The following is a 15179-nucleotide window of genomic DNA, read 5'->3' as shown; positions in this document are numbered from 1 at the left end:
TTTTTTTGTTTGTTGTTCTTGCATAAATTAAAAACATGAACTGAGTTTTGCCATCCGGTGATGTCATCCTTCAATAGTTCATAGCTTTTATATATATATTTATTTATAGTGTATTTTCCTGTCCATGCACAGGACAGATGACACTCAGCAGCAAACATCTGAATGAAGGAATAATTCATCTGAAAAGTTACATATTCTTATATTTATCTAAACCAGTCAGCTGTTAATTTTTTAAAGACTCTTCATGCAGATTTTTCCATGTGACAACCACATATACAGTTATTAAAATTACATTTTTGGGGGTGATTTATTCCTTTTAAAGCAATAGTTCACCTAAAAATGTAAATTTGATCAAATGTGCTCACCCTCAGGATCATCTGAGATCAGGATGAGTTTGTGTCTTCATCAGGTTTGGAGAAATGCATCAGTGTCTCATCAGTGGATGCTCTGTAGTGAATGGGTGCCGTCAGAACGAGAGCTGGTAAAAACATCACAGCACTCGAGTCCATCAGTTAACATCTGGAGAAGACAAAAGCTGTGGATTATTCAGCTCTCGTTCTGACGGCACCCATTCACTACAGAGCATCCACTGATGAAACACTGATGCATTTCTCCAAACCTGATGAAGAAACAAACTCATCCTGATCTCACATGAACAGATTGTATTTTTTGGGGGGGGGGGTGAAATATTCCTTTAAAAAAACAAAAACACTTTTGTTTCTATCTCTGCTTATAATATTTCGAGTACTCACGCTCTCTATTCTTCTAACATCGTATTTTACACGAAAAAGCACCGTTTTGGAGAGACCATAGATTTAGTTTTTTTTTTTTTTAAAGAAACGTAAATGGCTATAAAATAATTACAATGTATGTACAAAACTGATGCAGTGTTGATCACAGCATGATTAGTGAGAGAGTGATGCATCATGGGAAACGGAGTTCTTGGAGTTTTCTCATTCATTCTGTCCATCTACGCGGCGCTCCTTAAAGATTCTGGATTGTTTTAAAGCCGTTCCTCGGATTTCATGACGTCATTTGCAGCGAACACATCACTGGAATGTTAAATGAGGAGAAATAAAAACAAAAACAACTCGGACACATTCAGAACAATGCATCCATCAAAAGAGAATTCATGCCAGGAAAAATATAATAAAAGGTGGCAGAAACACATCTTGGGTGTGTTTTCCAGCGTTCCTTCTTCCCGTGAGCCGAGCGTGATGTAGATGTCAGACAGAGGCAGGAAGTGCAGGTGAGCGTGTGCTTCGTATGTGAAGGGTAACCAAAGGATTTTCCTCAAACGAGGCGGGACCTCACGTGGATTTCTGCCGATAATGGAGCGTCAGATCGCCGCCGCTCTTCCAGATGAAATGCTTCACCGTCCGCAGATCCATGTTGGGATCCAGAACCTTTGGAAAGCAATGCAACATCATCTAATGTCACAAACAGGATTAGGAGTAAGTAACAAAGTTTAGTTATATTTTACATGACATAGTTTGGAAGTCGTAATTATTGCATGAGATGTTTTTATGGTCACTTTATAGGATTTTTATTTATTTTCTTAATTTTTTGTTGCCAAAAACACCCACAAATAATGTTTTTTCACTGAAAAACTGCATGAGTTAAAATCAATTAGGCCTATAATCAAACGGTTCCAAAGAGAAATAAATAACTCGTGCAAATCGACACAAAACAACTTGATAAAAAGATTAAATCCAATTATTATAGAATAATAACAGATTTACAAGCAATTGTTAAAATACATAATTTTGGGTCTGAGTGATGCACTAATTTTATTTGCATAAAATGCTATAATATTTTTTAAATTCTAAATCTACGAAATGATGAATAAACAATGCATCACAGCCGATTTTGCTTTTTTATATATTTAGATTTAATTCATGAAAGCCCTGTGAATTGTAATCATAATGCATTCTATTGTAAAAGTACAATGATATTTTGCACATGCAATTTAATGTAAAGATAATAAGTCGGATCCCAATACCTGATCTTGACAGAGCAGCTCGATCTTCTCCTCCGCTAGCACTGCCATGTCCTCCTCCTCCTTCTGTTCGCTGGGCTTCTCTGCAGACGAAGCGCCCGTCTGAGACTCGCTGTCCAGGTTGATGATCTTTTCATACACGTGCTCCATCACCTTCCTCACCTGTAACATGTCACTGGCCGACAGACGATCCCTACAAACACACACACCACTGTTCATTCCCGTGACCATGTGCAACGACAGCCAGGAAGTGTATTCTGTGCAACAGATGCCATGAAGGGATGACAAAAAGAAACAATCGGCAACTTTTTCAGTCCAGTTTATTTATAAAAAAGTATTTTAAAGGGACAGTTCACCTTTTTTCGTTATTTAGTCATCTTTAAGGCGTTCCTTGCAAACCTGTATGAGTTTCTATCTTCTGTTGAACATGAAACAACATATTTTGAAGAGTGTTGGAAGCCATACAGTTGACGGTACCCATTGACTTCTAAAGTACTTTTTATTTTATTTTTACTTTGGAATCCATTGGCTACTGACAACTGTATGGTTCTCAATATTCTCCAAATATATCTTTAAAAAGTATCTAATTTTTAATAATATTGTAAACCAAACAATTGCTGGTACCCATTGACTTGTTTTTTGTTTTTTTTGTTTTTGTTTTACTTCTGCTACTATGGAAGTCAATGGCTGCCATCAACCGTTTGTTTCCCAACGTTCTTCAAAATATATATTTTTAAAAAGTCTTATTTTGAACAATGTTTGAACCATACAGTTGACGGTACCCATTGACTTCCATTGTATATTTTCCCTACTGAGGAAGTAAATGTCTACAGGCAAGTATTTGGTTCCCAACATTCTTAAAAATAAGATATTTTGAAAAACCAAAGAGTAGCCGGTAGCCATTGACTTCTATAGTATTTTTATTTCTTTTTTTTTTTTACTATAGAAGCCATTGGCTACCATCAACAGTTTGGTTTTCAATATTCTTAAAAAGTTATTTTATTTTGAATAATGTTGGAAACCAAACAGTTGCTGGTATCCATTGACTTCTACAGTGTTTTAAGTTTTTTTTTTTTTAATACTACTATGGAAGTCAATGGCTACCATCAACTGTTTGGTTTCCAACATTATTCAAAATATATCTTTAAAAAGTCTTCTTTTGAATAAATGCTGAACAAAATTTGAATAAAATTAAAATCGTCAAGTTATTCCCCCTCAAGTTTTTTTTTTTTTTTTGTGAAATGTTGGGAACCAAACGGTTGCTGGTACCCATTGACATCCATAGTAGTAGTAAAAACCCTATAGAAGTCAATGAGTACCAGCAACTGTTTGGTTTCCAACATTCTTCAAAATAAGATAATTTGTAAAGATATTCTATGAAGAATATTGAAAACGAAACAGTTGACGGTAACCAATGGCTTCCATATTAAAAAAATAAAATAAATACTACAGAAGTCAATGGCTACCGGCCACTGTTTGGTTCTTCAAAATATCTTCAAAATATGTTATTCTGAAGAATGTTGGGAACCAAATACTTGCCTGTAGATTTCTATATATATATATATATATATATTTTTTTTTTTACTACTACTACTACTATGGAAGTCAATGGGTACCAGCAACTGTTTGGTTTCCAACATTCTTCAAAATAAGATTTTTTTTTTTATATACGGTATGGTTTCCAAATATAGAATATTGAAAACCAAACAGTTGACTGTAGCCAATGGCTTACATATATATAAAAAATTCTATAGAAGTCAATGGCTACCGGCTTCTGTTTGGTTATTCAAAATATCTTCAAAATATCTTATTCTGAAGAATGTTGGGAACCAAATGTTTGATGGCATTTTTTTATTTTTTTTACTACATCTATGGAAGTCAATGGGTACCAGCAACTGTTTGGTTTCCAACATTCTTCAAAATAAGACAATTTTTAAAGACATACTTTGAAGAATATTGAAAACCAAACAGTGGCTGGTAGCCATTGACTTCTATAGTATTTTTTTTTTTTATATGGAAGCCATTGGCTACCGTCAACTGTTTGGTTTCCAACAGTCTTCAAAATAAGACAATTTTTAAAGACATACTTTGAAGAATATTAAAAACCAAACAGTTGACAGTAGTCAATGGTTTCCATATAAAAAAAAAAAAAAATACTATAGAAGTCAATGGCTACCGGCTACTGTTTGGTTCTTTAAAAACATCTTCAAAATATCTTACTCTGAAGAATGTTAGGAACTAAATGGTTGATGCAAGTCAATGGGTACCAGCTACTGTTTGGTTCCCAACATTCTTAAAGATATTTATACACACACCAAATTTGACGAGGAATAAATTATACCAATTTTTGGGTGAACTGTGCCTTTAAACCAAGATAAACCTGTAGATCCATCTCCGTCTAATAAGCTTCAGTCGGAAACATCAGGTCACACGTACTTCTTTAACGTCTTCGCTCCGGACGATGAATGGGGCTGGAGGTAGAATGGGATTTTGTTGAATTTAGGCATGTTTTTCTGCAAGACAAAGAAAGAAATCCTGTTACATGAGAAGTGTAACACACTCTGAAGAGGATCTGCTGGACTCTTACGTCCACGGTGATGTCGATGACCCACTGCGGGACCGTCTCGTTCAGTAACATGGACTCGGTTTCTCCTCCGGAGTCTCGACACAGCAGCCTGAGACAGACACAGTTCATCAGCAAACACAGACGTCTACAGACCTGATCGAACCCAGGACACACACCTGAACAACGTCCGTCCTCCCGCTTCACCGAAGATCACCGGAGTGTGTGGAGGCACCTGGAAATATCCGTTTCCTTTCTGCATCCGGCTCTCGAGCTCGCCGTTCACTGAGGAAACACACCGAACACGTTTCAGAAAATACTGAAGATTTATATTTGAAAGAAAAATGAGCAGGAAAAATCAAGCCCTTCCTGCTGAATATATTACAGTTCACATTATGGAAGTTTAATGAGTTATTAAACAAAACAAGTAATTACTGTACATCATTATTATCTAGCAATAAACTAAAATATGTATATATACAATATAATATACAAAAAATATTTATATAATATATAGATTTGTATATTTATATTATTCAATGTATTAATTATTATTATCTAGCTTTATAAAAATATGTATAATTAATATACATTTAAATATATAAAATGTCTGTGTTAGTTACATAGGTCCTTTTATTATTATTATTATTATTATTATTATTATTATCTAGCAATAAACAAGAATATTTATAATTAATATAAGTATTTTACATAATTTACATATTCATTATTACATATATAATATACACATTTTATTATTATTATCTAGCTTTCTAAAAATATGAATAATGAATATAAATATGTTAGTTCCATAGGTTCTCTTATTATTATTATCATTATATAACAGTAATTACAAACTTGTATATTATTTTGTCCAATTAATTGTAACTTATATTACAAAAATACAATATGCAAGTTTAGAATTATTGCTATTTATTATTACTAATTTTAAAATGTAACATTTTACATACATATGTGTAATGTGTTAATTGAATGTGTAAGTTCTACACTAACTACAACTCATTTATATTGAAAGATTTTTAGATTAAGAACTATTATTACATATTGCATTATATAATAATAATAATACAATGAATTATGTGTTTATAAAATGGTAATATTAACAATAATAATATAATTATAAATTTTGATATGTTATTTCATGTGCATCTTAACTCTTTAAATATTTATATTATTTATTTATGATATTTTATTGTATATATTTATTTTTTTTAATTTTTTATATTACTTCCAGATTTATTTTATATTACATTTTCTAATCAGCATTTTTTTTTAAATTAATATATATATATATTTTTTAATTGCCATACCAGCATCTATGGCTATTTTCATGGCGAGCTCAATGTATTTAAAGAGTTTGTGTTTTAGTTAAGGCATGAGTCTTCACCGCTCCCATGATTGAGTTCGCTCTCGTCGTCCGAAGGGTTAATGTGAGTGCGAGGCCAATACTCCAGCAGCGCCTGCAGCAGCAGTCCTCCCAGATTCACTGCAGAACAACACATTAATAACTCATCTTCATCACCATCATCATCTGTCACCACAATCAGCTCGGCTCACGTTTGGGGTCGGATCCGTCCGGGCTGGAGAAGCCAGCGTCTTTAGCAGAAACCCAGGCTGCAAAGCAGTCGCTCTCGTCCAGCGTTATGGTCAGCATCTGTTAATCACAAGCCAAACGATCAATAAAACATTCACTGAAGAGGAGCGTAAACCCCGTCCTGTCGTGACGCACCCCTGTCTTCAGATCCACCGAGAACCAGTTCGGCACATAAACCATCTTGAACCTTTTCTTGATCTCTTCATCAAACTCTGTCTTGCCCAGGTCTTCCACTTTACAGGCCTGAGACACAGAGAGAGACGACAAAGCTGTCACACGGCCGCTAGCGTTCAGATCGAGACACACAAGCGTAAACGTCACCTTCAGCACATCCCAGTACGCCACGTTATTGTTGGTGTCTTTGGTCAGAATGTGTCGCTTGTCGTTCAGAATGTGGCACTGAATTATACTGGCGCCACCTAGAGGTCAAGACCACACATTAACATTAAAAACCTTATTATGTAACATTATAAACAAACAAATATATATGTGTGTGTGTGTGTGTGTGTGTGTGTGTTTGTGTGTGAGATTATTAATAATAATAATTATAATATATACACAGTAATTATAATCTTTATAAAAACATAATTAAAATATAAAAATATAAATATTATCATATAAAATAAAAAGGTGAAAGAAATGTATGTCTAATTATTAATAATTATTATTATTACTATATATACACAGTAAATAAGCTTGATAAAAAATAAAATATATATAAATAAAATAAAAATATAATTATGAATGAATCTAAAATATAAACTATCATTTAAAATAAAAATGATAAAACTGCATAATTATTAATAATAAAAATAATAATACTTATATACACACAGTAAATTATAAACTTTATAAAAACAGACAATAAAAATGTATATATTATGAATTAAAATAAAAAAATATCAATATCAAAAAAGTATAAAAATGTGTGTCTAATTATTATTATTATTATTGTTACTATATATACACCGTAAGTTATACATTTTTTTAAAACATACAATAAAAATATAAATACTATGAATTAAAATAAAAAAATCTAAATATTATGAATGAAAAAAATATTCTAAAATGCGTGTGTAATTAATAATAAGAATTATTATTACTATATACACAGTAAATTATTAACTTTATAAAAAACAGACAATAAAAATATAAATATTGTTACTTAAAAAGAATACTACTTAGGAAAAATTAAATGAATTCTAAATTAAATTCGAACTTTTATTTTATAAACAAAATACATTATCAGGCTAAAGATGCTTTTCGATGGAGATTCTTATTATGAAACATATCTGAAGATGGACTGAAGCACATGCAAACTCAGTCGAACCTTTGATCACTTGTTCTGTCTGCGTGCACAGCGGCGTCAGAGGAGCGCTGCAGTCGTTATCATAATCACCAGACGCTCGGAAATTATGGATACCCTTCAGAGACTGGGAAGAAAAAAAGAAGAAAAAAAAAAGCGATATCTTTGTCATATTATCCTTTCAAATGTTAAAGTTACCACAGTCAATGCATTCTTTGCATGTGCTGCCTCATAAACTCGTTTAAAATACAGGCAAACTGTGATTAATGCATCATATCTAATAATTATTCAGAGAATGCAATTGTGAAAATATTTGCCCATATTGCTGTTTCATGAAAAGTGTGAATTGCAAAAGTAACAGAAGCATTCTCTCATTTTAAGATGCAACCTATAGCATGCAACAAATTAAACCGTTATTAAAGACAGTAGCTTTGCGCCCCATCCCGGGATTTTTAGCCGAAGGGTGACACTAATTAAGGAGTAAAGGAACACGCTGCAGATTCTTTAAAGCAGGTCACGGCCCGCACCAGCTGCACTTACCCACTTATTAACCGTGGACTTGGTGGTGGAAACCCAGATGGCTGAATGCGGATCAGCGGACCTGTCCAGCTCCATCTGAGAGACAGAAGAGCACACATTCACACCTCAGTGACTTTCACTTCCTTCCTGTTTAGCTGCTCACGCTCCACAGTATTTATCACTGTGTTTGACGCATAAACGTGCACTCTTGATTTAAAGTCTAAGAGAAAGCTTATTATATACACACACACACACACACACACACACATACACTATTGTCAGAAGTTTGGGATCAGAACGATTTTTTATGTTTTGACAGGAGTTTCTTCTGCTCATTAAGGCTGCATTTATTTGATCAAAAATACAGGAAAAAATATAAAATTGTGAAATATTATTAGGATGTAAAATAACATTTTTCTGTGTGAATCTGTGTTAAAGTGTAATTTATTTCTGTGATGCTCCGCTGTATTTTCAGCATCATTTCTCCAGTCTTCAGTGTCACATGATCTTCAGAAATCATTCTGATAGGATGATTTATTATCAGTGCTGAAACTGTTTTTGAAACCTGTGATACTTTTTTTCAGATTTCTTTAATTAATAAAAAAAAGTTAAAAGAAGAGCATTTATTTAAAATATAATTTTTTTCTAACAATATACACTACAGTTTTGGGGTCAGTTTTTTTTTAAAGAAATTAAAATTTCATTAATTTTTTTTAAGATTTCTTTTAAGATATTAAACTTTCATTAATTTTTTAATTAAACTCATAATTTTTTTTAAGATTTTTTTTTTAAGAAATGTAACTTTCATTAATTTTTTTAAATATCTTTTTTAAGAAATTAAACTTTCATACATTTTTTTATTAAACTCTTTTTTTAAGATTTTTTTAAAGAAATTAAACTTTCATTACTTTTTAAATTAAACTCATTAATTTTTTAAGAATTTATTTTAAGAAATTAAACTTTCATTAATTTTTTTTAAAGAATTTTTTAAAGAAATTAAACTTTCATTACTTTTTAAATTAAATTCATTAATGTTTTAAGAATTTTTTTTAAGAAATTAAACTTTCATACATTTTTTTATTAAACTCTTTTTTTAAGATTTTTTTTTAAGAAATTAAACTTTCATTACTTTTTAAATTAAACTCCAAAATTTTTTAAGAATTTATTTTAAGAAATTAAACTTTCATTAATTTTTTTAAAGAATTTTTAAAGAAATTAAACTTTCATTACTTTTTTAAATTAAACTCATTAGTTTTTTAAGAATTTATTTTAAGAAATTAAACTTTCATTAATTTTTTAAGAATTTTTTTTTTAAGAAATTAAACTTTCATTAATCAAGGATGTGTTAAAATACAAAGTTATGGTAAAGACTTGTATTGTTACAAAAGATTTCTATTTTAACTTTTTATTCATCAAAGAAAATCCTGGGAAAAGTATCACAGGTTTCAAAACAATATTAAGCAGCACAATAGTTTCATCATTGATTATAAATATAAATATAGAAATTATTAAATATATTTTTTTCAATAGAACTACGCTTAAAAATAAGTGTAACCCCCACAGAAATGTGAACTACAGAGCGTTTCCTTCTGAGAAGTTAAGAAACTGTTGGTTTGTCACCTTCAGCACGGGAGCGTTCTCCTCACAGATCAGCACACGGATGTCAGGACTGCGCAGGTCAGTACAGTATATCTTACGGTCACGGCCTCCGGAGTACACGTGTGTGAAGGCCTCGTTGGCCTGCAGCGCCCAGACGCCCTCGTCGTGAACACGGTACGTGGCGATGCACCGCTGCTGACCCAGAGACCAGAGCCGGATCGTCCCGTCTGAGCTCCCCGAGAGACACTGACCGAACAAAACCAGCGCTTAGGAAAGAAACGTGAACTCTCAGAAGCTCGAAGGCTCTTAAAACCTTCTACATTCGACAATAAATCAAGAATGAGGCTGCTGTTAGCTCTTATACGACATATACGATAGGATTCAATACTACTTGAGAAGTGAAGAATAATTCGGGAATTATAAAAGGTAAAACTGAGCATGCATATAAATATATTTTCTATTTATCTTCAGCTTTTAATAAACAATCACATTTTGCATTTATGAGTAAATGTATTATGGTAGTTTTCATTGAAATTAATCAATTAATAGTTGTTGATAATTATTACAAACAAAAACTACTTTTTTTATGTATTATAGACCACCTGGTGGGTAGTGATGGAATTGCAGGGAGTAAATAAAAAAAAACTTTAATTACGATTAATTGAATCGTAATGTCAAACTAAAATAATTTGTAAATACAAATAAAATGTAAGAAAATCTATTTATATTTTTAAAAAATGCAAAATTTAATAAGATTTTTTTTTATATATTGTCAAAATATTATATTTATATACAATAAATATTTGAATTATATATATATATATATATATTTTTTTTTGTATTTTATATATATATATATATATATATATATATATATATATACATATATATATATATATATATATTTTTTTTTTTAATGTATATATATATATTTTTTTTCTTTCTTTTTATTATATATATATATATATATATATATATATATAAAACAAACAAAAACTACTTTATTTATGTATTATAGACCACCTGGTGGTTAGTGATGGAATTGCAGGGAGTAAATAAAAAAAAACTTTAATTACGATTAATTGAATCGTAATGTCAAACTAAAATAATTTGTAAATACAAATAAAATGTAAGAAAATCTATTTATATTTTTAATTTTTTTTTATATATATATATTGTCAAAATATTATATTTATATACAATAAATATTTGTATTATATATATATATATATATATATATATATATATATATATATATTATTTTTTTTATGTATATATAGATTTTGTTTCTTTCTTTTATATATATATATATATATATATATAAAACAAACAAAAACTACTTTTTTTATGTATTATAGACCACCTGGTGGTTGGTGATGGAATTGCAGGGAGTAAATAAAAAAAAACCTTTAATGACGATTAATTAATGGAAACGTAATGTCAAATTAAAATAATTTGTAAATAAAAATAAAATGTAAAAAAATCTAATTCTATTAAAAAAATATTTAAAAATTTAAAAAGAATAAAACAATAATATATTTTTATTTTATATATATATATATAAAATACACCTGAGTCCCGTCTCTGTTGAGTAACAGTGATTTAACGTTGTCCGTGTGTCCTTTCAGTTTCATTAGTTTGGCACAGGTTCGCGGGTCCCAGACTCTCAGAACCTGACAAACAAATCAACAAAACAGAGACAATCTGAAACTACCAGCATCAGAAAGAGAGTCAGAGCATCAGGCATTATAGAAATAACAAACTAAAAGCAGGTAAAATCGTGAGAAAAGGAGATGCAATATTTCGATTATGCACAGCCCAGGTACATAACATGTTAAATAAAAGAAAACCCACAATGCCATTCATTTTCTTTACAATAAAAACACACCATATTAAGTAAGTTACATGTATTTAGCTATTCAAACCTTTTCGGTGGATCCTGACACTATAACCGTCCCCATCTGATTCATGGCCAGACTGTAGATCGAGTCCTTGTTTCCGCTCAGAGAAGACGCTGTACAACAAAGAACATGATTTTCACACTCTATTGATCCTTTACATAAACTAAAGTCTACGTTTTGTGGTGTCTTTAATACCGAATGTGGCTCTACTAAGCTCCTGTTTGGATTGCTCATGTCAAAATGTTAAATAAAGTTCAATAAATAAATAAAAAATGGAAGCGTTCTTCAAATAAGATATTTAAATACAATAATCTGGGGTGAAAATATTTTACAAAATATATAAAATTAAATTAACGTGGGAACTCACTAGTAACGGTGTTATTGGATGCGGTCAGCGCGGTCAGCGTGTTCACATCCCAGAGAAAGATCTGTCGGTCCAGTCCTGCAGAAGCCACCAGCTCTTTGTCTTTAGCATATGCCAATGCTTTAACATAGTCCTGCAATAAAAAAAAGAATACACAAGAAACTTAAAAAATAGAAACACAAAGCACACTTTAATATAGAAAATCTTTGCATTAAACAAATGGGCGGCAACCCCATGCTGAACAGCGAAATAAGAGGTCAACTCATGTTTTTTGAAGGCTTTCTTGGATGTGTTTGGTCATGCACCTGGTTTGTTTAGATGTGCATGTAACATTCTGTGCCGTACCTTATGCGTTCGCAGTGTAGACATGCAGAAGCCCTTGTGTGCGTTCCAGACCTTCACCGTAGTGTCTGATGACGCTGAGATCACTGCAGACCCAAAAGACAAACTTATCTATCTTATCTACTGCATTCATAACATTAGAGCTGCACTGCACATGTCAAGCACTCACGTGTTTTGCCGTTGCAGCAGAGGACGATGTCATTGACCCAGTCTGTGTGATGCTCCATCGATGCAATGTAGGGATCCTGCTGCAAAACACACATTCACACGCAAGAGCAGGAACGTCATTTCAAAAACTAAGACAGACGGGATTAGTTTTGGTTTAGTCTGGACGTCACATGCACGGGTTTAGTGACAGACGGGTTACCTTGTGCTGGTTAATGCTCCATATCCTGATGATAGAGTCTCGTCCGGCGGTGAAGAGCCGGTTAAGTGCTGGATCCAGCTGTAGTGCGTTGACTCCATTACGATTATATTTCTCCACCTCGTCTCTGATCACGTATGACACCTGCAACACACGCATGCTCAAAATTAGAGCTCCACTGAATAATCTGCACAGAACCAAACAGAAAAAATGCTAATTTTGCTTTTATTTGTCAGATCACTTGCTTCGTAAGACAATGGACAATGTTCTTTACTTTATAAAGTAGTTATATACAACAGAAATGTAAGAACGAGGGAAAATATAATGTATAATACAGCCTACATATATATGAAATTACATTAAAAGACTTGAGTTGATACTTGATTTTATTCTTTTTAATCCTTTTTAATCCTTTTTTTCTCCATTTTGTTTTCATTATAAACATAGAAATAAAATAAAACCTAAAACTGTCAGTGTCATGAAGGCTGAAGCACAGGTATTTATTATTATTATTATTTGATTAAAATATATAAAAAATAAAAATAAAACAAATTCTGAATGTTAAGATATTACTAACTGCAATAAAACTGTGCACTCATTTTTTTTTTTTTTTTTTTTTTAAGTATGTAAACTAAACCAAAAACCATATAAGCAGAATTCACAACAGCAATATTCAACACATAACACAAAATCCTATGTTTTGTTTGCAAAGCACAAACAAACCTTCATTAAAACAAAAGCATGCGTAATGTGTACAGTATACATGCTCTTATCCCAATATACATGTGTTTAGTTTGTACTGTGCTCATATTTATACATTTAAAATATATCTGCTCATGTGTTTAGATCTTTATTTATTCTTTATTTATGCATGTGCTCATTAGGGATATGCATACTGACCACATGACCATATATGGTCAGTATGCAAATATGTAAGGTGGGTTGTCATGACACCGACCAAAGATACGAAATTATCTATTAAAACCCCAAATCTGTGACTTAAACCGGTTCCTCTTTCCCTCTGCAGCTCACAATGAACATCTAAACCACAACACAGCCTGTTTATATTATAATGAGCTGCAGTAAGCGGTCTATACTGACTCATTATGCTGCATTCTGACTCAAAGCACGCATAGGGCACCCTAAAACTGCAGTCTGTAGGCAGCACACTAGATTTTGAGACACAGCCTGGCCTCCACCTCCCTGTGCGACACACAAACGCTCACATCCGCGTGTAAAAAAGCCGTCACACAACGACCGACCAGTCTGAATGTCACTATCATCACAAAAATAACGCACGCAAATCACAAGCGCACTCACGAGCGTCAAACATTCACCTGCACTTTCCTGCGCCCCGCTGCATTCTGCCTGTGATGCGTCGCCATCTTACATGTTGACGTCGTGACGTCACTTCCGTTATGCCAAGAAGGGCCGCCAGCCGGCGCGCGCTCGGGGCAGTTGCAGAATGAATGAATGAATAACTAGAAATACATGCCAGAACACGCACATAGGAATAGCATTAGTGTCATAATATAGTATTTGCATATAGTTTTATTCAAGTATTAAAAAGAAAGAAAGAAAGAAAGAAAGAAAGAAAGAAAGAAAGAAAGAAAGAAAGAAAGAAAGAAAGAAAGAAAGAAAGAAAGAAACCAGGCTATAACCTTGGTGTCCGTTCATGCAGAACGCGTTTGCGTTTAAAAAAACCCCAAAGGAAATAATGTTTAAAAGACGCTTTATAAAGCTTTAAGGATTTTAGAATTAACAAAATAAATAAAGAATAAAGAAAATAGAGGTTTATAGCCATATTTTTTTAACCAGAAAGTTTGCTAGCAGGGGAAAAAATATTACGTTTTATTCTGCTATATTCTCTATATTCAAACGATACAAATATCTTTAAAACAACTGCTGCAATTTGTTGTTGTTTTTACATCATCAAAAATCCAGCTGTGTTATTATTGTCTCATTAATATGCTAACATAAAAGCTTATGAATTATGAGTCTTTCAGCTACCATAACTATAAACAAAATATTCAGATTACATGAAACTGTGGTCAAAAGTCTACCATAAATGTGAAAATTATTGTGTAACGATCACAAGTTTGTTTGGCCCCTTATTTGCAATACATTTCAATTTCACACACAATAAAGCCTATATCCTACTCATTAATATAAGATGCAAGCAACACATTTCTACACTGAGTATATTTAAACTTTTCACTGTAAATTTATAACTAAATAACGATGCATCTCTCGCAATGATATTTTAATGAAAGAACATGCATGCATAATTAAAATTAGGTCACTCGCCAGATTTTTTAAACACTCTGTCCTACGATGCTTTCTCCGACCAACAGATGGAGTTCTGGACTCATATTCCACATTTTTCGCACATCAAACTTAAATCACGGATATATTTGTATCTATTTAGACAAAATATATTTCTCTCCAGTCCATATATGTGAGGAAAACCATTTAATGCACTGTATTTTCCTATATAGTCATAAAAGTTATAAAAATTGCATTTGCATGCATATAGTGCATTTCTCAAAAAAGCCATGCACACATGAAATTTCTGTATTAACTCTCAAATCCCGAGCATTAAGGAAC

General features: G+C 32.0%; 1 protein-coding gene across 2 annotated transcripts; it reads right to left on the bottom strand.

Moving 5' to 3' along the window:
- Positions 1-676: 676 nt before the first annotated feature.
- On the bottom strand, positions 677-13983 carry LOC113083922 (WD repeat-containing protein 48-like). Of its 2 annotated transcripts, none has more exons than XM_026254746.1 (19): positions 13910-13983; positions 12576-12716; positions 12378-12456; positions 12212-12294; positions 11870-11999; positions 11527-11615; positions 11173-11274; positions 9623-9847; positions 8024-8098; positions 7508-7610; positions 6499-6596; positions 6313-6420; positions 6141-6237; positions 5971-6069; positions 4742-4847; positions 4587-4674; positions 4436-4512; positions 2003-2192; positions 677-1406 (listed from the first exon to the last, which is right to left on the bottom strand). In XM_026254746.1, exons 1-19 carry the CDS (start codon positions 13955-13957, stop codon positions 1311-1313), a joined length of 2034 nt encoding a protein of 677 aa, XP_026110531.1. In that variant the 5' UTR covers positions 13958-13983; the 3' UTR covers positions 677-1310. The 2 variants fall into 2 exon arrangements, with proteins under 2 accessions (XP_026110531.1, XP_026110532.1); XM_026254747.1 differs by having other exon boundaries at positions 12378-12453.
- Between the last annotated feature and the right edge of the window lie 1196 nt (positions 13984-15179).

Source organism: Carassius auratus, unplaced genomic scaffold (assembly GCF_003368295.1).
Source record: "Carassius auratus strain Wakin unplaced genomic scaffold, ASM336829v1 scaf_tig00039452, whole genome shotgun sequence".
NCBI lineage: Eukaryota > Metazoa > Chordata > Actinopteri > Cypriniformes > Cyprinidae > Carassius > Carassius auratus.
Note: the sequence above shows the minus strand (reverse complement) of the source record. Positions and strands in the feature narration are given on the sequence as shown.